Source organism: Leptinotarsa decemlineata, unplaced genomic scaffold (genome assembly GCF_025532065.1).
Source record: "Leptinotarsa decemlineata unplaced genomic scaffold, Ldec_3_MD MMD2_tig00002974_RagTag_RagTag, whole genome shotgun sequence".
Taxonomy (NCBI): Eukaryota; Metazoa; Arthropoda; class Insecta; order Coleoptera; family Chrysomelidae; genus Leptinotarsa; species Leptinotarsa decemlineata.
The window spans coordinates 4,905,377-4,930,204 of record NW_027412578.1 but is presented as its reverse complement, the minus strand read 5'-3'; the positions used below and the strand labels follow the sequence as shown (position 1 = coordinate 4,930,204).

Sequence of the window (24,828 nt, the reverse complement as noted above, 5' to 3'; positions counted from 1 at the left end):
AAGAGGAATATTGAAAGCTGTCAGCTATTGAATTAGGATTGTTCTTTAAATACAGTAGAGTCCAGCAAAGCATTTGTGGTTCAACCTAACACCACTGATGAAACTTATGGCGGGTCGAAACAACAGTGTTTGGTGTTGGTGCTGTTAACAAGGCATGGAATTTTAATCGTGACTTAATTGTTTGTTCTTGAATCACTATGCCTTATAAAAAATAACAAAGGTACCTTTAATTCTCAGCCTCACCACAATACTAGACAGGCTTGCCAATTAGAAGTTCCTATCCCAACAAGTAGTCAAATCAAGAATTCAATTATATATAATGGACTAAAAATGTACAAGTAATAGTCTATACCTATACAAAGTCAATTCGAATGGCATAACAACTAAATAGTTACCGAACGTCGGCAGTTTCTTTGTATGGCACGGGCGCACTGTATAATTTACGAGGTCTAATCATTATTTTTATGTGGGAGGTTTTACATGGTATTAAGTAGTAAATGTATCAGACCGGGTACAAAAGTCTTTTATTTAGCTGTTTGGATTGACTTTGTATAGACTATACCTAAAAGTTGAACAGAATGTCACATTACTATCTTTCAGAAGAAACTTGAAGGCCATTCTTGTCAAAAAGGCTTACTATACATTAGACGAATTTTTTGAGTATAATTTTGACACATAATCTGCATATATGTATTTTTTTCTCTTTGTAGTATTTTTCATACATGTCACTTACTTACTCAATTTTATTTTTACTCCAGTACAAGCTTACCTTTTATCAAACATATGTATGTAATATTTCTCAATATTATATAGTTATACATTACATTTCAGAAGAAAAATGTTTGTCAATAAGATGTATTTGCTTATGACATTGAAAGCATATCTATCTAAACATGTTGTGTTTGGATAATCAAAAGGTAATCTTATGAATGAAATGAATTATTAAGCTAAAAAATATGGCTATTGTAAGTAATTGAATGGATCTAACCTTATCTCTATGGCTGACCTTTCAGATTCCTTATAAAGATTTTTTTAATACACCCAGGTACTCAAAACGGAGCTCGAACATTTGGAAAGTTTGTTAATGGGAGGTTCATCCTTTAACCCAAATATGACTATGATAAAGAAGACTGCAATCCTTGAGTACTCTTGAAGAGAATTTTTTCAGATCTGATCCAACTTGAAAAAAGAACGCTAAAAAACAGTTCAACAAATTTGCTTCAGCGGACTCTGGATCTCTAACGTGGAATGTTCTTCTATATGACACATCAACTTTTAAAATGTCATTCTAGCCAACGTACTGTATAAGTTGATTATTCTCGAAACATGACAGACCTACAATATCTGATCTGAATAGTTAATTACAAGACATTTGCTAACTGTCATGAAAGTTATTTCCCTCCTTGATCCATACAGGTAGTTTTATGAATGGTGTTATACAAAGTGTTCTTGCATTTGTAAATAAACAAAATAAAATTGTGTAAATTTGGATGAATTACCATTTGGAAGAAATGTTTAAAACAATAGTGCAATAACTTTTTTTTCGAAATCAATTACCCTAACACCAAACTGATATTTTTGCACTCGACGCGCGTTTCGCCAACAAAGTTAGCATCCTCAGGAGAAAAAAATTGATAGTCTAGTCTGGTTAATCCTTATATACTAAAATTTGTTACCTGAGGTTGTATACCTGCCGTTTTTAGATGTATTAGTCATAAAGAATGAACAGAACGAAATTTAATTTGACATTTACAGGAAAGACACGGGCACTTTCAGATACATTCCTAATGACTCGAATCATTGTCCACAACACAAAATGGCGGCACTGCAATTTCTGGTACACAGGTTAATAACTTTTCCTTTAAAGAAAGATAAGTACGACAAAAAATAAGAAATCCTCTGGAGCAGATGATATTCCCATCTACATTTGGAAAAGAATTCTTCCAACCATAATAAAACCATTAACATATCTGATTAATCTGTCATTTGTAAAAGGTGTCTTTCCGCATGAAATGAAAATCGGAAAAGTAACTCCCATTTTCAAGAAAAACAACCCGAACTTAATGGAAAATTATCGTCCAGTAACAGTACCATATGGACTATCAAAGATATTCGAATATGCATTTTTGGATCGACTTACTTCATTTTTGATTCTACACAAAATATTAACAAACACGCAGCATGGTTTTCGTGCAGAAAACTCAACTAATACTGCCATTTTTTCATTATATAATGAGGTAATTAGATACATTGAGGCAGGTGAATGCCCGGCAGCGATATTCTGTGATTTGAGTCGGGCATTCGATTGCGTCAATCATCAAAAACTTTTACTGAAATTGGAAAGATATGGACTAAGAGGTGCATCTCTCAACTGGATATCCTTATTCCTTGAAGGTAGGAGACAATATGTATCTCTCCAGTGTACGGTCAAAAATGAAATCCAGAGAATAAATTCTGAGCCTTTCAGTGTAGATATGGGAGTACCTCAAGGGTCCATTCTGGGCCCAATCCTTTTTATTCTATATGTAAACAATATAGGCTCTGTTGTTTCTGAAGTTCATTATACAGCTTATGCCGACGACATTTCTATGATCATCTGGGCATCAGATGATGAAATATTGAAAGACAAATGTGCTTCTGCAGTTGAACATATATCAGAATTTTTCAATTATCATGATTTATTTTTTAATTCGGATAAAACAAATATTATTCGTTTTCATAATAGACAAAATAGGATGGAAGACTTCAGTTTCAGTGCTGATAATGTGACATACTCAAAATCGAATAAAAGTGTTAAATTCCGGGGTATTCTTCTTGATGAAAACTTGAACTGAAATGCTCATTGCCAGCATCTAATTTCTAAGCTTAATTCAATGAAATTTCTATTTATGAATCTGCAGACAGTTTTTTAACTACCACTCAACTAATGAGCATTTATTATGCTCAAGTTGATTCAAGACTGAGGTATGGTGTCTGGTTCTGGGGTGGGTCATCTATGACTCATAACGTATTCATTGCTCAAAAACGCATTATACGGTGTATTGCGAATGTCTCAAGGAGAGAATCTTGCAGACAAATTTTCAAAAATTATCACATCGTAACACTCACATCTGTTTATATATTTGAAATATGCAGCTACATATTTAAAAACAAAACACATTTCAAAATGAATAAAAATGTTCATCACTATGACACTAGAACAAAAAATAGATTTCATGTGCCATATGCAAGACTAAGAATAACTTCATTTGCACCAGAATACATTGGAATAAAAATATTCGACAAACTGCCCGATCATTTAAGGGAAGAACATAATTATGTGATGTTTGAGAGAAATTTAAAGAGTTTTCTAATTGAACAATGTTTTTATTCATTGAATGAATTTTTTAGATCAGATAAGTAGGGTATTATTTTAGTTTTAAGGTGTTGTTTCAACTTATATGTTTCTTATACTCTGTTCCTATACAATGTACATTGTCTACACGGAAATAAAGTATTATTATTATTATTAATGAAAAGAGAGTGATTCGGTATGTAGCTGAAGCAAACGGTTTTAACCCAGATATAGTTGACAAGATAATTAGAAAATGCAAGTTTAGGGAAGCACTTCGTAAATCTTCGACTTTTCAAAAAGAGGAGAGTAATAACAAGTTTATAGTAATCCCGTATGAACCCCAATACACGAGAGGGCTTCAACAGATATTCGATAAAGTAAATATGAAAGTTGCATATAAAACTTCTTTTAAATTGCAACAGCTTCTTGGTAATCCAAAAGATAGACTAGAAAACACAGAAAGGTCGGGGATTAAGGAAATCAGTTGTCAAGATTGCATCAGCAAATACATCGGCCAGAGCCGACGAGCGATTAAAACCCGCTTCAAGGAGCATTGTGCACACATGAAATACGGAAGGATAGAGAAATCCAGTGTCGTCCAACATGCTCTAGACAAGGACCACTAAATTGGTGAAAACAATCTGAAACTGATTAAGCATGTGCATGACACCAGGCTACTCGATGCATGTGAGAGTCTAGAAATAGCAAAATGTAAGAACAGCATGAATGGCGATAAGGGACCCATCCCGTTTGGCCCGCTTTTTAATCTTCTGTTAGGAAGATAATAATCACTAAGAACTTGCAGGTAGTTAATTACCGAGAAATTCCACATTGGACTTCAGGTATAAAACCTCAGGTAACAAATTTTAGTATATAAGGATTAACCAGACTAGACTAGGTATCAATTTTCTCCTCCTGAGGATGCTAACTTTGTTGGCGAAACGCGCGTCGAGTGCAAAAATATCAGTTTGGTGTTAGGGCAATTGATCTCGAAAAAAGTTATTCAACTTTCACAAAGGTTCCAATCTCATCGTTAATAGTGCACTAAATAAACTTTGAACGATTTTTTTATGGCCCTCATATATATATGGTTGAGGTACTTTGTAAAGATCTCTCAAGTTGAAGAGAGTAACTTTAGATTTAACTTGCACTTACGTCGGCGGTCGCCTGGGAATTTCAGGAATAGAGGGCTTCCTGTTGAGTTGTGGTCGTGAGCTACTGACATGGTTACTGCCTAGGCCGTTGGATAATCCGTTAGTGGAAGAATGGACAATTGGAGGGATGGGCTTGGAGGGTGCGTTCGAATGATAAGACGGCTGCTTCAGAAGGCTTTCACGCATCGAGGGCATCTCTTTGCGGGCTGGATGGACCGGCGCTCTGTTGGTGTGTTTCACTTTCACTTTCCTTCCAATGTCTGTTTGGTTGGGCTTGATTTCTCTTGTGCTGAAAGCAATATTACTTCAATAGCGCAAAAAATTATGCAAAATAGTAAAATTAAATAAATATATTTGGGGCAACGAATCTTCACGCATGCTCATCAATACACGTGAAAGAAAACGAAACAGGAAACATTTATGTTTAATCAAGGAAGGTTGATAGCTTGCATTAGATACATCAAACAAAGAGAGTCGAAGCCCAAATTCGGCAATTGATGACGTTTCACGATCATTTGACAGTTTAATGCTATTTATTGTGAAGTTTCCATGAAACAGGCGAGCTCCTTCCTGTTGCGTTCGGATTTTATCTCCGTAACCAATCATTTGTAAAACTGTTATTTTATGCACTTCCGTTAATCTAACCATTTGTCAGACTTGAAGTTAACGAACTTTAAACTTAAATTAGATTTCCAAAAAGCGTTCGACAAAGTAAATCACGATGTATTATTAAATAAAGTTTCTCTGTGTGGAGCTACTAAAGGAACTATGAACTTTTTAGCATCATATTTAAATGAGAGAACGTTCAGAGTGAAATTTGGTACCAACTATTCAGATGAGTACCAGTCAAAATCAGGAGTGCCCCAAGGATCAAATCTGGGGCCTCTATTGTTTCTCATTTTTATTAATGATCTATCAGCGGAAATTAAATATTCAAATTGTTTACTCTTTGCAGGTGACCTTAAATTTTATAGAAAAATAGATTGTGTTCAAGATTGGAGTAAATTGCAAAAGGATATTGAAAATGTTTACCAATGGAGTGTGAAAAATAAGTTACCATTTGATACGTCAAAATGTATTGTAATGACTTGCACAAGAAAGACAGATAAAATAGAGTATGCATATGAAATGGAAAATATCACGTTGGTACGAGTAAGTAATGTTAAAGATTTGGGGGTACGATATGACTCAACCCTGTCATTCAAAAATCACATTGAAATAGTAGTCCCTCAGGGTTTACGGAGTTTAAGTTTTGTTTTGAGGCAAAGTAAACATTTTAGAAATTACCAAACAGTCATTAGGATATATAACGCTCTGGTGAGACCCAAACTCGAATATTGTGCAGCCGTTTGGCATCGGTATCATTTTATATATAAAAATAACTTGGAAAAAATTCAAAATAGATTACTACGGCATTTAAAGTCTACCCAGATTATAATTCTGTGAGAACTAATGATCTCAGGAAAGAATTTGAAATCTCGAGTTTAGAGAATAGGTTATACATAATAATCGCAATATGTTACAAAATTTATAATAATTATCTTAACTGTCCCAAGTTACGTAGTTTGATGAACCGAAGAAACCCTATCAAAATTATCAGATCAACCCCTTTTTTCAAAATACCATTAGTCACCACGACTCAAGGTACCCCAATCGTAACGATGCTGAAAGTCACAAATATTACACTATTAATGTCCGAACTCAGCTTTGTCCAACCCCCTAGAGAATATTTTACTGGTCACAAGCCTATACTTCCTATTTAAAAAATTACGGGTTGTACCTGACATTTGACGGGGGTTAAATAACGTATTCACACAACAAGTAGTAAAGTCAGAGAAATTTTATGAATTCAAAATCGTAAAGGGTTATTTTCTTGTGAATTACATAAATAAAAGCCGTTTTTCAATTATTGGTTGGATTGTTCGAAACAATATTCACGTCGTATCAAGTTTCATTACTTCGTCAGAGACCAAAACAACAAGAGAAGATAGGAAAATACTTATTTCGGATATACCAGTTGATGTCGCATACCCTGTCCCTGTATTGTAACTTCAATCTTTGACGACGATGTATTTTTTGTAGCTTTTTACCAACATGCTGAATCACCACTGTATTGAAGGCGAGTGATCCGACCGGCTTCACGTTGATTGCAGTTTAGATAGATAGATAGATATATTTAGATACATAGATAGATAGATATATTTAGAGTTGTAATAACATAATTTCACGTTAAAAATATCAACAAATTTAGGTATTTTCGGCTGTCACTATAAAAGTCTCATCATTACTGCAATTACTACAGAATTTCTTATATTTACAATAGATTTCGCCATAGAATAATTAATTAAGCCGAGTAGATTCCGATCCGGGGGATATCTTGATAAAAAGTAGCGTGTAGTTAATTCTGGATAATATAGCTTTCCAATAGTATTTTTCTTACTTCTAGCATTTTTATACCCGTCGAAACGTTCGATTCGAATAACTCAAAGAGAAATTTACATCTACATAATCATTGATTATGTGATTATGAAACTATTTAGTTGGAAAAGGATTGATATCGTGATATGAATGTCGTCATCTTTTTAACAGTGTTTTGATCGAATAATTTAAACAAAAAGCGACTCGACTCGAATAGCCTTGAGGAATTTTTACTATAAACATATAGAACATTATTTAATATATCATCAAGAGTTTTCGCAGCGCACGCAGGAAGTAGTTTTTGAGTTCATCCATTACTTACAAGTAAAAAATCAAATCTTTACTTTTTATAATATTAGTTAAAAAAATGTTATCATTTTTGTTTCCTATTACGGCATCTCTTCAAGAGAGCATGACTGGTTATGAAGCAAAGAAAACAGTAGTCAATTTTCAGTAGAGAACAAGTCAATAAGTCTTTTACGAAAGCAGACAACGACACCTAATTAATGACGGAATTAATCTGAATAATTCTAGTTCGAATTGCACTGTCAACCAAGTGAAAGGCTTTGAGAGTCTTGTTTATCATTGATATTTGTGGTCGGATCGAAGTTCTCTGTAGGTCCCACAGATGGCGTTTACATAAGGAAGGATGTCGTCGCCTGTTCTCCAACAATATAACAATAATAACCAATTTTTGAATACATTCGATACTATTTTAAAGATGTTATCCAAGTTTATGTATGATTAATATGGGTGTGGGTTTTTACAGAGATCTGTAAATAGTCCAGATATTTTTTTTAAATACTTCTAACCTTCCACAACTCGCGTTTACTCTCACAGACCTGCTCAATAGTAGTTCTTGGATATTTCAGTGGTAGAGTACTCTTTTCACCTTTTGGAAACCAAATAGCGGTACACTTTTCGAGTTATTAAACGTTTGGATCTGATTTGTTTGATTTGTACTTTTGAATTGTAATTTCCATTGATTTCAAAGGTAATATTTTGTATTAGTTAACAGAAAGAACAATATATATTTCAATAAAGTTTAGATATATTATGAGAAAGAATAAGAACATCTTCGGCGTCTTTTCGATGAAGTTGAAGGTGCCGATGCCCCCAGTGACGACGGATCAAATTTCGAGGAGGAATTTCTGGAGGAATAAGCTATAGCAATGTTATTATAGTCTATTTCAAAAGAGTGTAGAGTAATAAAATCTCATTAAGTATTCAAAAGCGCTACAGGGTGATCCGTCAATAAATTCTGTCACTTCCCTAGTCCGCATTGCAAAATTATGTCGTTTCATAAAGAGCAGGTAGGTATCACCCTGTTTTAAGGGATTTGTCCATTGTTATCGACGGATAAATACTGAGCCAGAGGCGCGCTAGTGGGATAATTGCCAAAAGAATATGCATTCATAAAAATTATATTAAAGGAAATAAAAATTTAATACAGCAGAACAGTGTTATTAAAAAAATATAAAATGTAACAATAAAATATATACGAACCGAAATCGGGAAATACTCACAAACACACACGAACGAACTTTACGTATTGAAACACTTGTGGGGACTTTAAATCAATTTATTCACAAAAACGACAAGAACTTTACTGGATACGTTATTACAATTTGACACTTGAACAATACTAAAACTGTGAACTTCCCTTAACGTTTAACAACACTCTATTTATACCCTAATTGAATGTTCTAGAGATTACTAGGTACAATTTTCGAGAACCTTCCGAGAAAATAATTATTCAGACTACCCTTAATTCTAAACCCTAACCTAAGCAAAAGTGTCATTGTCACTGATACACTGGTCTCTGTCCAGATTGCTTATCCCGCTACAGTATAGGTATTTACAATTCAATTAAATTATTCTACATCAGTATAGTCTTCATCCGAAGAACTGTCATCATCCCCTGGTGTTATAATTATAGGGTCAACCACCTGATCGACCAAGTTGTCCAGTTCCCACATTTTATCTTCCTCTTTTAAAACATGCTGGATTGCTTTTTGCCAGTTTTCTGATGTGATTTCCATAATGGCTTGATCAAACAATACCTTGACATCTTTCATTTTAAATGTGGTATTGTGCCTTGCAACATATCCTTTAACTTGTGCCCATATAAGTTCTATAGGATTTAATTCGCAATGATATGGCGGTAGGCGCAGCACAGTTACTTTATACTTTTCTGCTACATCTTCTACGGCATATTTCATGAAGCGAGATTTATGTTGTTTTACTATGGCTAGTAGTTCCTTCTTTACTGAATTCGTCTCAAACTGAATACCTTTATTTGACAGCCAGTTAATAATTTCTTGCTTTCTCCAAGCTGAAGTTGGTACCTTCTCTAAGCGCCTTGAATGGTAGCTTGCATTATCCATAACCACGACCGAATCAGCTGAAAGAAATTTTAACATTTCCCCGAAGTAGTCTTCGAAGACATCCGAATTCATGTCCTCATGATAATCTCCCGTCCGGCACGACTCAAAGCTTAACAAACCTTCTTTTAAAAATCCGTCTTCGCTTCCAATGTGAGCAATTATAAGCCTCTTCCCTTTTCCCGAAGGCACTTTAATACCCGTCGAAAGGCCTTCTATGAAAGCTTGGCGAGAACTTGTTATATTTTTATCTTGCCACATTTTTTTGACTATATAACCTTCGTTTATCCACGTCTCATCAAGATAAAAAATTTTCTTTTGCTCTCTGCGGTACTGCTTTATAGTTGTCAAATATTTTCGTCTCCAGCAAACAATTTCATCACTTTCCAGTAATAGTGCCTTTCGATTGTGCTTTTCCCAGGCAAAATTCATACTTTTTAAAGTTTTCTATAAAAGTTTTCTGGATATCAAAGGAATATCGTTATCTTGGCTTATCTCGATAAATATTTTTTCAAGAGTGGGTATTTCCTTTTTAAAATAAAACGAATGAACTTTTCTTCGAATGTCACATTTGGTGTCTTCATCTAAGATTTTTATTGGTCTTCCTGATTTTCTCTTGCATGGACTTACCTGGCCTGATATCTTTCTTTCTCGCAATAATTTAAAAATCGTGGACTGTCCAATTCCAGTCATTCGGGCACATCGCTCAACACTTTCTTGCACAGACAAACTAGGGTGATCGTGTTTTATGCAATCATATACATTTAAAATTATAACTTTTTCGCAAACAGATAGCGGAGAATTTTTTACACTTCTTTTCTTTGGAGTAAATGTCCCCATTTTATAACTTTTTCACTATTTCTATATCACAATATCACTGTACGTTTAATTGGTGTAGTAACAATTACTATTATAACTCGAATGTTTAAGACACCATTACAATATATTTAAACCCTTTTTTTTAATTACCTGGGTTTAATAGGTATTGCATGATTGGTGGGCAGGGTCAAAAAGGGATTATTATAATGACATGGCACCTCGGAACTAAGTGTTAACCCTTTTTTGAGAAATCATGCTCAAGTATATGAACCCAAATTGCATATTAAATAAGTTTACAAGAACCACTAAAATTAATCTTAATCTTTTTTTAAGAAATTTTACTTACCTAAATACATGTAGGTACTTAGTTTTAGACCAAATTACTTCCCAAAAATGGCCTTTTATTATTATCTATGTCTGTAATTTTTAATTTACTTTAATTATTAAGTTTAATAATCCTAAGATTTGCCTACGCCCATGGACGACAACGAAATTCAGGCAAATTTTATGACACTTCATGATTTATTACTCTACACTCTTTTGAAATAGACTATAGTGATAGGGAACAAGATGGGGATATGTCTGATGATGAAACTATCGAGCAATCCCAACAGTATGGTGAAACACAATTCGGAAAAACAGATGAAAAGTAAAAGTCCTGAAGGCGCAAATTCAGTAGGTGAAACGAGCATCGAGAAGAGGTTTGAAGTTCTTGTGATTGAGAAAAGTACATGTTTTGGAAGAAACAGATATTGAACAACTTTTTGTCTACATACGATGTAGGAAAAAAAACACCGACATCGGCCAATGATGATTTTTTTTTCATTCGACAAATTTAGCTTGAAGCAATAGCTAAATGCATCCAACAGTTGAAATACCTGGTTTCTATAAGAATGCTGTTGAAAGAACTTGCGTCTATGTTTACCAAAGAAGCATAGAATCCAATTAAAAAATATGACAAGCAGGTTTCAAAATAGGAGGTAGATGTTAGCAAACATAAATACAATAGTTGAGATATTACGAAAATGTACCAAATTAATATGTTAAAACTTTGTCATTTTATAGACGACCATGAAATTAATAAAGATTCCTGTAGCTGAGAAATGAATGTATGGGCAGCATTTGAAGGCCTTCCAAGTTGGTTTCCAGAACTTGATGAGACATAAGATACATTTTGAAGAAAATGCATGGTATTCCGAACATATTCTGAGAAACAAGTTGAGGTATTTATTAGAAATCGTGTTACGAATCACACGTTAAAAGGTAAGACCTCGTTAATACTTAGCTCGCACAAGGGTAGACTTCTGAGGGTTGTCGTTCGTAGGGGTGCGACAGCTGGTTAACGAAAAACCGATTTTAAACAGAAACAGAACATATCTATACTTCTACCAAAGAATAAAGAACGAAATGCTTTCATATTTGAAGTTATTGGTGTAGATTTCTATGAAATTAAAATAAATATGGTTCTTTTTGTAATAAAATTCATTTTCCATTCATTTTCCCTATAAAAATTTCGAAAAAATCATTCAGTTTTCAAGATGATATGGGTTTTGTCTCTTCTAGTTATCACACAAAGACGACTGTGGATACTATATAACAATCGAAACGTCGTGAAGTAACATTGTTTGAAATCTTTTCTTATTTTTTGTTCACCATTTATCTTGATTACTTCATTTTATTGTACCCTTATACAACATTTTTGTTGTTTATACAGGGCTATTCAAATTCGTTTCTATACATGGGGATCTCGTAAACGATAAGAGATAGAGTGTCTGTTAAATTGTGGCAAAGTTGCGTATTTCAGAGACCCATTCAATGATGTGAAAAAATCGAATATAGCTCTTTTGGTTCTGGAGATATACAGGAAAAACCAGAAAATCCCAAATTATTTTTTGCCTATATCTTCTTTATTCGCAGACATATTGAAAACCTGTTCACATTTTGCTATTGGCACTTGATGTGGGCTATCAGAATATGTCCATGAATCTTTTATACAAGGTGTCATTTGACTTGGGCCACCCCCATCTTTGAATTTTTAAATTTATTTTCATTTCAGGTCATTATTTGTTTTCTTCACAAAGTAGCGTCCTCACAATTTTTGAAGTTCATTTTTGGTAATTTCTTTGACATTACCTCTGATTCACCTAATTGAATCGATTATTTCGGTTCGATTTTTTTCAGTATTTTCAAGAATTTCAAAACTAACAATTATAATTGTTTATTGCTACAAATGTAAACTTAAAATTTTTCAATTAACATATACTCTATCCCATTTGGGGATAGTTCTGAGACAACCAGCACAAATTAAGTACTGCCATGAATTTGACGCCGAGGCGTCTATAAAAAATTATGATGAATTTCTTATTCGTCTCACAGAACCGATCAAATGTAGCTAACTATCTCTGCTACTTTCACTGATAAGATAGGCATCCGAACCGGATGATTTATTATTTTTAAAATTCAAATCAGGTGTTTTTCAGAAGAAAGGCGTAAGTACCTAAGAAAATACACAACCTTATCTACGAATGATTTCATTAGATAAGAAATGTTTGTTCAGGTCAAATACAAAAACATATTACCTGCTTTCTACTAACTCGAAAATAGCATCCCGTATTCCTCAAAAACTATATTTCGATGGCGATAAACAAAATAAGAAAATCATGTTACGACCAAACACAAATGAGTATTTCCAGAAAACCCACGATAATTCATCAGCCAATTATCCTAAAAACACTACCTTTGATTTACAAAAATGTTTATGATATACAGTGCATTTCTTTAATGCCCCCCTCCTTTTATTTTTTGAACGGGTCAACTGAAAAAATTGAAATTTGGGATAATGAAATTAATGCATCAATCCTTTATTTTGAAGTGAAATTGACAGATGAAACTTTCAAGATGGCGACTAGGCGCTATCTGGGAAAAAATTAGATGGAAAGGGGGCTATTGTGACACATCATTTTGAAGCTCCTGACGGAAATTTTAGGGCATGAAGCGTGTGGCAGCGAAGGTTCCAAAATTGCTGAATTTTGACCAAAAAACCCGTTACAACTGGTGACCATAGGTATATGGTTATGACATCGAAACCAAAGTCCAATCGTCCCAATGGAAGGGCTCAGGAGAGCCAAGACCAAAAAAGCACGCCAAGTTTGATCAAATTTCAAGGTTTTGCTCAGTGTTTTCTTCGATTACCGTGGCTTAGTGCATCAGTGCATCAGTTCTTGCCACATGATCTTACGGTTAATATATTGAAGTTATGCGCCGCTTAAGAGAAGCAATACGAAGAAAACTCCGGCATTATTGAAAAAGAATTCATATTTTTTGGTCAAAAACAACACCGTAATTGTGCCTCAGCCACCGTACTCGCCAGATTTGCCTCCTGCGAAATTTTCCCGTTCCCAAGACTGAAGAGACCAATGAAAGGACGGCGTTTCGCGACGATTGAGGAGATAAAAACCGAATCGTTGGGAGAGTTCATGAACAACTGCTTCGAGGATTGGAAAAAACGATGGCACAAGTGTATTTATTATGAATTCGTTTGTTTCATGTCGTTTTGTGTTGGTGTTGTCTCATAAATTTGTTGTTGCAATGTTTTTTATTTTTATTTTTCAAATACGTATATGATCGTTTTTAAAATAGTATTATCATCAACACGAAAAAACTGTTTTTCGAGCCCTGAAGAAGAATTTAATTAAATTCGAAACGTCGGCAAGAATACAATTGTTTTTTGTTTCAACAAAAAATTGATCCCGTTACCCAATCAACCCTTTTTTCAGAAAAATTATTGAATCACTAAACTAGTTAACTGTATTTATTATATCTGAGGGGGATTATCTTGAAAGGGACAAAATAGAAATTAATGAATGAATTAATATTTTTCGAGAAAAATAAAAATTCACCTTATTTTTTTCAACGAACAGTGTAGATTGGATATTACAAGTGAAAAATTATAAATCTTAAAATAATCTCCGACGAAGAATTTTGCATAAAATATGAGAGATAGCAATGAATAATTTAATTGATAAATTTAATATGTTCTTGAAATATACAGTAGGCGATTTGCATATTTCACTGTAGCAATATTTGCTTTACACTCAATGACGAGCAATGATTATTCTTATACCCGTATCAGATTCTCGATCAGTCTCAGTCTTATCATAACAGATAAGTTTATTTTTTTCAAACGAGTGTCGTCATCCTCTAATTTGATCAATATAAACGAAAGAAAACTGTAGTTTTGTGCGATATTTTTCAGAAGATGCTTAATCCAAATTTCCAGCTCGGTTGTTAGATAAAGAAAATAAGAAAAACATCAACGTTCTTTCTAAACTTGCTTCTTGGAATTTCATTTTCGAATTGTTGTCATCTTCACAAGTGAATTTTCTTGTTTCCCTAAATTATTCATAAAAATTATCAATATTTTGAAGCTAATACTTCGTTTAGCGGGGAGAATTTGCCGTAGGGAAAAAACATGTCGATTTAGATAGCGAGGGGGAAGTTTAAAACCAGTGCGTGATATTCTAGGTTTAACCCCCTTACCCCTAGCTACCACCACTTAATAATTTTAAATGGGACCCCCTATCTTGTAACACATTATTTTAAAGATCTTAAAAACCTCACTCAACCCCATTTAGAAAACTGAAATCGGTTGATCCGTTCTCGTAAAATAGAACAAAAAGAAAACTAATTATAATAAATAATAAAATAATAGCTATTGCAATTAAATAAATGTACCTTACTTTATTAGGTGTTCAAAATGTTCACCATTGGTAGCTAAGCAAAAGTACAATCTATTCTCGAATTCCTGTCGGACTTTTGTAAATGATTTGTTATTAATTTGTCTGCATGTCTCAGTTATCCTGTGTCTTAGATCCTGAATGTGCTGCGGGGGAATTTTGTATACCATTGTCTTCAAATAACCCCAGAGAAAAAATCCAATGGCGTTAAATCCGGAGATCTCGCCGGCCATTCCAGAGCACCTCTTCTGCCAACCCATTTGTCAGGATACCGTTGATCGAGCCACTGTCAGACATGCAATGTGTAGTGTGGCGGTGCGCCGTCCTGTTGAAAATGTAAATTTTGTTCATCCAAGAGCGGGTTGTCTTCTTCATCAACGTGGCGTTCTAAGGACTGTGTTATGAGTGGATCGATTACATTTTCCAATAAGTTAAAATACAATTGACCAGTTGAATTTTCTTTAATAAAAATAGGGTCAATTATTTCGTTTCCCAGAATTCCAGCCCAGACGTTTATTTTTTGTGGATATTGAATATGATTCCCTCGAAACAAGTGTAGATTTTCATTATCCCAGTATCTACAGTTATGCTTATTTACAAAACCTTTAAGAAAAATAGTTGGTTCATCACTGAAGCAAATATTTTTTATTAAATTCGGGTCATTTTGAATTCTCGCAGTCATTATTTCACAAAATTCAATTCTCCTATCATAGTCATTCTAACTGAGTTGCTGAATAATACTTATTTTGTAAAGAAAGAACTTGTTTAGTTTTAAAACTTTGTGTATAGAACCAACTGAAATATTTACTAACTTAGCGACTTTCGAAATTGAAGTAGTAGGCTCAACGGCGAATTGGCCTAAAATCTCAATCTGTGCGGTTTCGTAAAAACTTTCAGCTGCTTTACTGCTTTGTTGCATACAGAACCGGTCTCTTCAAATTTTTGAACAAGGTCTAGAACATATCGGTGACTCACATTATGGCCTGCATGCCTTTCATTAAAAAACCCGGGCTGTCCTACGAGCACACCTATCTTCAGCACCATAAATAAAAATAATTTCAATACTTTCTTGTAAAGTGTACACCATTACGATTTGTATTACTGTCAGTGCAACTGACACCACTTGACAAACAGTTTAAAATCAGGAGTAACTAATTCTGATAAATGTTTTCACCATTTAATTGTAACTGACGCCAAGAAGCAACTGTGTGCCCTTATCTCACTTTTAGGTAAAACAAAAAAACTCTGTGTAAAAAAGAGACACGAACATACCATTATTGAGTCAGTGGTAGCGGTTCCATACATTTTTGCATTTTGTTATAATTCATTTTCTTTTTGCCCTATTTTACGAGAACGGATCAACCAATTTCAGTTTTCTAAACGGGGTTGAGTGAGAATTTTTAAGATCTTTAAAATGATGTGTTACAAGATAGGGGGTGCCATTTAAAATCATTAAGTGGCGGTAGCTAGGGGTAAGGGGGTTAAACCTAAAATACCACTAGCACACGTTTTAAATTTCCCCCTCGATATCTGAATTGATGTGTTTTTTGGCTACGGCAAATTCTCCCTGCTAAACGAAATACTAGGGGTGGGCAGTTTTGAAATGAAGGCACTGTATATTCTATTTTCCAATTTTACTTTCAACTCTCGATGTTTTCTATATGCTTAACATTTTTTTAGTTTACCGAACGTGAAATGATAATTTTGAAAATGTATGTTAGGTCGAAGGAGGAAATACATCCTGCGATCAAAACATTCGTCTAAAATTTTAATTTTGACCAACTAATCTACATTTTGTTCGTAAAGTAATTTCATGTTTGAACTAAAGTGATTCTTAACAAATTTCATGTGTTTTCAACTCCCTGCTTCGTACATCGTTATTCATATGTAAAACCTGTTCATCGTTTTTTCTAATAAAATACCTACAAGGTGCCAAGAAGAACCGTTTGAAATATTTGACATTTTTTTATAAAGACTCGATTATATTCCGGCTAGACTTGAAGGATGTTAAAACTAATGAATCGTCCTGAAATAGAAGTTATCGTCGAATAAAAACTAGGTAAGTAGCACTGTTGAACGAAGAAGTATCACAGTCTGATTATTCAGTATGGTATGGACAGGACCGGCGCTAACTCTTTGTGCAATCTACTGGAAAATATAGCTACATGTTTTCAACTCTCGATGGATTTATTTTTTGTTTTCTTTCCTATTTGACATCAGACATACTTCTCTTCGATAGTACTACAAGTTGGAGTATAAGACAAATATCTGAGAAACGAGATCCATAACAAAGACTTAATAAATGTTGCAAGATTTTTTCTACGGAATAATTTATTGAAACTGTCTTATTAACTTCTTACAAAACCTTTTTTTCTACATTAATGTTGAAGACGTTTGAATATCATTTCCCATGCAAAAACCAGCGATCAATTGGACCTCTAAACTTTGCGGACGGCCCTGTGCAATAGCATACTCGAATCATTTTAACCGCACCCAATTGTATTTATTACTTTATCGAATTGCAAACGGAATGAAATTGCATCCTAATTGCAAAATATCATTCCATTGTTAAATGAGGCTCCATATTTCAATCAATACGGATCTAATTATGACGTAGAGAGTCGCAACATGGCTCCGTCATGGATGTAGTTTCTTCAGAATATTTTCCCAACACTGAGGTGTAGAGAATGTTTATTAGTGATGAATATCCATCTAATTACAATAATAGTACGCACTAAATTCTCACAAATATCACATTTTACTTTATAGTACAATTTCCGTACGCCACCGCAAAAGACAGATTAAGGCGAAAACGTCAGTCATTCCTGAGAATTCAGTGCCTACTATTTCGGAATTACGGTATGGAAGTATGACAAATAATAGTAATCCATCCCTACGAATATTATAAATGCGCATGTAACTTTGTTTGCTACGGTTTCACGCGAAAACTATTAAACTGATCACTATAAAATTTTGTACACATGTTCTTGGAGGTATAAGAAGTAACATAGGATACTTTTCATATAAAATAAAAATTAATGTTAGATAAAAAAATTGTTTGTCAAAAAATCTTGAAATCTAGCTACTTTGTCATTTAGCATTCCAATAGAACATCCCTTAGAACCGTATAATACCATCGCACTGTACTATTTATAGTCACGACAATATCCAATCCAATCCAATTGACTATAGTTTCAACTGTTTGGAATTTTTCTATATTCATTGTTATTTTCTTCTGTCATTTTTATTTTTAGGTTAGGTGTCATTTTTGTGGTTAGATGTCACTTAATTATTGTAACATTTGTTGTTGCAATTCAATAAAACATATTTTAAATTTTCGAAACTTCATTGTATGTAATAATTTTAAAAAATTGATAATCCCAGCCAAGCATCAAAATATAGTTATATTGATTCATTTCTATTGTACTGACACTTATTTAATGTCGTAAATGCCAGCGAAGCCGCGGGTAAAAGCTATAGTTATGAATAAATTGAAAAGAACTCAGGATATCGCTGTGTTATAAAAAAGACTCAATAGTTCCGACTTTCTGTTGATTTTTCAATGATTAATTTATCATTTTATTCTTAATTTAGTTCAGTTAAACTCTTACGAAGCTGTTAATGCAGTACTCTGAAGTTTCGAGTAACTTCTTTCTCTCAATCTTTGAGAGACAGATAATGGACAAATCAAAGGCTTTCGATTTCATCAATCTTAACTCTTTCAAAACAATCTGTATTCAGAGTGTATTCTCAGGACTGGTGAACCGCAAGGTTATATTCTTTGGCCGCTACCATTCTATATTTATACATACATGCATTGATAACAATAAAAAAAAAGTGTTTCAGAATCTCGATCTGATCAATTTGAGTATAAACTCAACAAAAACGAGAATTTATAATTTTTACAACAATTCTGATGCAGACTGTTTGAGAAGAGATGCATACCTTTAACTTGTTACGAAATAACACGACTTCGCTTTGGAATGAGTCAAAATAATCATGTATTTATTCTATTCATTATGGACCTAAATGAAACAGGTAATATAAAGATAAAAGCTAGAAAATCCTTCAATTTGAAACAAACCGTGTGTATCATAACGAATTATCGAATAATTGTGCTCTTTATTAGAATTGTGTTGTAGGTACTTGAAGACAGTGCTTATGCTAGCGAAATGTTGAGAAACTTAAAAACTACGAATATAATGACAACATACTAGGCCACTAATGAGGAGCTGAGCACTTTAATGAAACATGAAATTACTAACGCATCACTCGTATCAGTAAAGTATAACCTGAAAACTAAAAAACCATTCAAGTCTTCGGAATTAGTCAAATGTTACACCTATGCTCAATCCCTAAAGAGATGGGATGGAATCAAAGGATGCATCTTGCCAGGATCACCCTGGGCGAAATATTTGGCGATGACCAGGAAAAATCTATCCTAAACAGTAGGATTTCTGTCAACTAAACCTCCATAATATGGGGCTAGTGCACACCTCTATGCAGGATGTGTGAACAGGAAGATGAGATTGTCAGGTATGTCTTATGCGAGTGCCCGGAGTTATCGTCAATAAGAGAGTGTGTGTTCGGCGAGTCTTGGCCTACACCTGCCGATATAAAGGAGATGTCTCCCAGCGACCTGTCCACCTTCCTGGGAAGGACACGATGGACGATAACCTAGGAGGACAAATCCTCGGGAGGATGTACAATGGGTCACATGTGACCTAAGTGCTGAGGGCTTACACTCACCACCCCTACTCTACAGATACAGAAGTCTTCGGGTGATAGATGTGGTGTCGTCACACTAAGGCGATTGTAGATTCTAATCAATAGATAGATTGAATCGAAAAGTTGCTGTCGTGACGTAACTCAATTCCAAAACGATTAATCTGTTAAAAAGGTGAGGAACGGGAGTCCGGAATCTTTAACTTCCTACAAGAAACATTGTCAACCTATTTCAAACAAACATTGCATACTTCAAGTTGTAGACTGAGATTGATGACTAACTTATAGTCCTTGTCCCAGCCATTGAAATGTTTATAGAGTTTTCCCTCTGCCCTCTAATGGAGGATAATTGAGGACACTCTCGTATGACTGTTCGACTCGAAAAATATTCACCAAAAAGCATAAGGTTTCAGAAAGTAACCAGAATGGAGCTCGTCTGCTGGTGTGAAAATGGTAGTTGTATCATTTTATTCTGGTACTGTAACACTATCAACGTTCTCCAAATAACTAGTATTTCCTTCCTATTAGAAGTTATTCCCAAACAAGCGGTCGTTTATTTCAGACACCATTTGTGGGATCGACGGAACACTCATGCCGCGAGTATCAAAGATAAACTAGGCTTTCCAAGGCGGTCCTTTGCAAAGCCTAACTTCAACATCGACCGCCAAACTAGATTCGTCCTCTACCTTTGTTTGGATGTGGCATAACTTAAATGTGTTAGCTCAGCATAGTTCTAATGAAATACACCTACATATGTATGTGTATGCAATATTCAGCACGCAGAGAGATTAGAAAAAAAAAATAGATCGAACAAGGATGACGCTTACCATTTGTTTTTGTATTTATCTTCTGCTTCAGTCATGCGGGTGCGGGTAACTTCGTAAACGTCGTCGTTGGCATGGATACGTATTTTGTGGGGAATCGAACCTAAAGCTTCCAAAGGGCCACGCGGAGGTCCTACCTGTTTGATGCATTCGAAGCTACCCCCTGGCCCCTCCATGTCCGCTGTACTCGACATGGAGAAGCTGAATGACGTGCTGCCCATTTGATGGTGCATCGACGGAAATGACAGTTCCTGAAATTGAAAAAAAATATTTAGGACGTTCAGATATCGAAGAAGTTGCGCACTTCATTAGTTCTAGAATGTTTCATGAACTATTCGAGAAAGAAAAAGTTTTGATATTCTCGAATACACATACTGAACTCGTATGTTTGGACTCCAAACTTCGGAGAACAAAATTAATAAGAATTCAATGCTCATAATTGTGAAAGTAGTAATTTCAAATCGATTTTTCTTTCAGTCTGTATCTGAAAGAATTTTTGTGCGTGATCTCTAGAAAGAGTTTGTTTATTACTTTTTTCTTCTTTTTATTTGGAACTTCCCCACTATTTATATGTTGATAGAGAAATAGAATGTAAACAAGTTTTTTTCCAAACACTAATATATCCTAAAAATTATTCCTTTTTCAATAATCGAACAAAAACTGTTAATGACTACAATAACATGATGCATATATTTTGTATATATTATCTGAATGTTATTTTTTTCCCAATATTGCCGAAGCATGGAAAATTACATTATTTACTTTTGAGATATAATAATGATTCTATCTGGTTGTTCAATAATTACAGAACAGATACAAATAATAATTTGGTACTCAACGATCCAAGATCGAAAATGTTATTGAACTGCCAAAAACCCCTACTCAATATAGATGCATACACCTGGTTTTTGACTGAATTCGGTAAAGTGATTAAGCAGCGTGAAAGGAAACCGTAAAGCAAAATTTTGCTTTCTGGGAGATACTTTAACGAATCTTAAATATGACAGCTGCGCTATCAACTTTAAAATATTCCAGATATAAAAACCCTTCATATAACAAATTGTTCTCATAAAAATTAATAACATTTGGAGTTAATGGACTATACTTTTTTTGTGTTCAATATCCTTAATATAAATATAATATGAAAGAATAATTCGAAAACTTATTTGTGTATATTCCGTGTGAAAGTTTATAATATATAAGATGTTTCGGAGATCGACTGTTGACAGAAGTAAGCAACTCTATGGAAGACTGCTAGTAAAAACAGTTTATTTTTCCTTCAATTCATTTAATTTTAAAGTGGAAAATCTAAAATAATGTCAAAATTCACAATTAAACTGCGTATATGTGAAATAACCTTCCTGAGAACGTCTTTCCAAATGGATTTGGTCTACAGCGATTCAAATCCAATGTGCATCGCTACTTTCGTACAGGCACCGCTCTTAGAGCGTCTCAAGAATTTTGCTGTAGTGATTGTGTTTTGTCCTTTAAAACAAATTACGAACTGAAGGTTTCTTGCCATTTCGATTTGGCACTTGATTAAACAAGTGAAATAATGTGTTTCTTTTGGAAACACAACTGAATTGTTACTCCAACAATTCGGTTTCTCCCAAATCTTTTAAATAAAGTATGATGAACCTAAACTACCAACAAATTATCATTCGTTGGCAACAACCTTGTTATTGTAAGTATTTACGTATGATATATGTCTGTCAATAAAAAATGAAGCTCACAAACTTATCCTCAGATGCCGATAACGACGAAACATCATAAATAATTGAAATTTCTCCGATATTCTACATCATAAAGAAACCATTTCTTATTCATCGATTGGATTGTACAAAAAACTTGAAATGAAAAATGTAAAAATTTTCAATATACAGGGTGTAACTAAATAAGTGTAAAACATTTAAGGAGGTGATTCCTCATCGAAAAAAAGATAGGATCTTTCTTTAAAGAAATTTCATTGGAGCATCCCTTGTTAAGATACAGCCCCTTAAAGGGGGTACATAAATTTTGTATAACAATTTTTTTCACAAGCACTAAAAAAGTTACAATATTGAAATTAACCTGACGTTTTGTACTACCAAAAAGACACTTAGCCAGAAATTTATTTGGTTTACCCCATGGTTGTAAGGGGCGGAAAACGCAACCCCTAAAATTTATTTCCGATAGCCTGTTTCATTCTAAACAAAAAATGTCTCTTGGGTTTTTTGCCCAAGATAAACCAGTTCGCAGCAAAAAATTATTTTACGAACAACTACAGAGATACATCGTCATAAATGCGAAAATACGAAACTAATCTATCTAGTAGGTCGCTATTAGCGATAGTGACAATTAAATTGGTATGACGCTGTCGGTTTATGAATTTTCGAAAATGAATTGATACTAATTGTGTATTGTTGTTCTGTTCTTAATTTGTTACTTCAATAATTCACTTGTTATTAAAATGGCATACACAAATGAGGAAATGGCTGAAATGCACTACGTTTACGGTCTGTCGCAGGGGAATGGGTCAGAAGCTTCTAGAAGATATGCTGAAATGTATCCTCAACGGCAGCATCCTTCACGTAGAATATTTGCTTGACTTCATCAACGATTACTAGAATATGGTTCATTTGACAAAAGAACGCAGGATTGTGGTCGCCATCGAGAAGTACGAACACCACAACTTGAGGAAGCAGTACTTAATTTGTTTGAAGAACAACCTATTACCAGTACTAGAAAGATTGCTTTCCAGCTAAATGTTGATCGGTATTTCGAATTTTGAAGGAAAAACTCTTATACCCTTTCCATCTGCAACGAATACAGGCACTGGTACCGCGAGACTTTCCGAACCGTCTTGAATTTTGCAACTGGATGCTGGAAATGATTAAAAGAAATTGTGACTTTCTGAAGACGATAGAATTCACAGACGAATGTAGTTTTTCTCGGGACAAGATTATTAATTTTCATAATTACCACATATGGGCTGATGAAAACCCTTACGCTATTGTCGAAACTAACCATCAAGAACAGTTTTCTATTAACGTGTGGCTCGGAGTTATTGGGGATGATTTAATGTGGCTTCATTTTCTACCTTCTCCATCAAATGGTGAGGCAAACGTTCAATTTTTAAGAGAAGTGCATCCAGTACTGCTGGAGGAAGTTCCTTTGGGCTTCAGAAGGGATATGTGTTTTATGAATGATGGGGCTCCCGCCCATTTTAGTCAAGTAGCACGTCAGCATTTAACTAAAACATATGCAAATCAGTGGATAGGTCGAGGAGGACCACAGAACTGGCCCGCTCGATCCCCGGATCTCAATCTTCTCCATTTCTCTATTTGTGGCTATTTACAGCATTTTGTTTATCGTACTCCTGTTCGCGATGTAGAGGACTTAAGAAACCGCATCATCAATGCGCGCAGGGTAATCAGAGAGACTCCAGGAATATTTGAGCGAATACGTGGCTCAATGCGCCGACGTCTAGACACATGCTTAATGTCTGAAGGTAGACATATTGAACATTTACTATAATTTCTACATGTTGTGTGATTTGTTATTAATAAATTAGTTTTATTTATTACCCTTGAATAGTTTAATGCAGGTACTAACTACAAAATAACAATAAATCCATTTCACATTTATGACGATGTATCTCTGTAGTTATTCGTAAAATAATTTTTTGCTGCGAACTGATTTATTTTGGGCAAAAAACCCAAGAGACATTTTTTGTTTAGAATGAAACAGGCTATCGGAAATAAATTTTAGGGGTTGCGTTTTCCACCCCTTACAACCATGGGGTAAACCAAATAAATTACTGGCTAAGTATCTTTTTGGTAGTACAAAACGTCAGGTTGATTTCAATATTGTAACTTTTTCAGTGCTTGTGAAAAAAATTGTTATACAAATTTTATGAACCCCCTTTAAGGGGATGTATCTTAACAAGAGATGCAAGTTTCTTTATATGAAAGAAGATCCTATCTTTTTTTCGATGAGGAATCACCTCCTTAAATGTTTTACACTTATTCAGTTTCACCCTGTATATCCAATCACACCAAGAACGGCTGGATCGATTATCATGATAATGGTCCGCTGCTGGATGGACCAAAACATTTGCGAGACTTATCCCTCTGAGGTATCTTGCATACATGTCTGTCGGATATAATTCATTATCCAGCGTGGTATTAGCCGGGAAAATAGTTGTTTACCCGTAGGCATTCACCAGAACAACGGTGTATGTAGTTGGGAAAGATAAATATTTCCAGATTTCATTTGGATATATTCATTTTTTAGTATGATAATAATCATTGAAACATTTGAAAAATTAAGAAAATAAATCGAATATCCAACAAATTAACATTTCTGAATGTGCACTCATGAATAATTGTTGTCACAATAAAGGTGAAGTCGACAACATCCAATACAGTATTATCTACAATGCAGCGAGCGAGA

General features: G+C 34.3%; 1 protein-coding gene across 1 annotated transcript in view; it reads right to left on the bottom strand.

Moving 5' to 3' along the window:
* Su(Tpl) (Suppressor of Triplolethal) overlaps positions 1-24,828 on the bottom strand; it is an 86,135-nt gene that overhangs the window by 14,293 nt on the left and 47,014 nt on the right. The window contains exons 3-4 of the mRNA XM_023156533.2: positions 20,398-20,645; positions 4,490-4,777 (exon numbers count right to left, since the gene is read on the bottom strand). Of these exons, the coding sequence (XP_023012301.2) occupies positions 4,490-4,777; positions 20,398-20,645 (536 nt within the window). The remainder of the gene's footprint in view (positions 1-4,489; positions 4,778-20,397; positions 20,646-24,828) is intronic.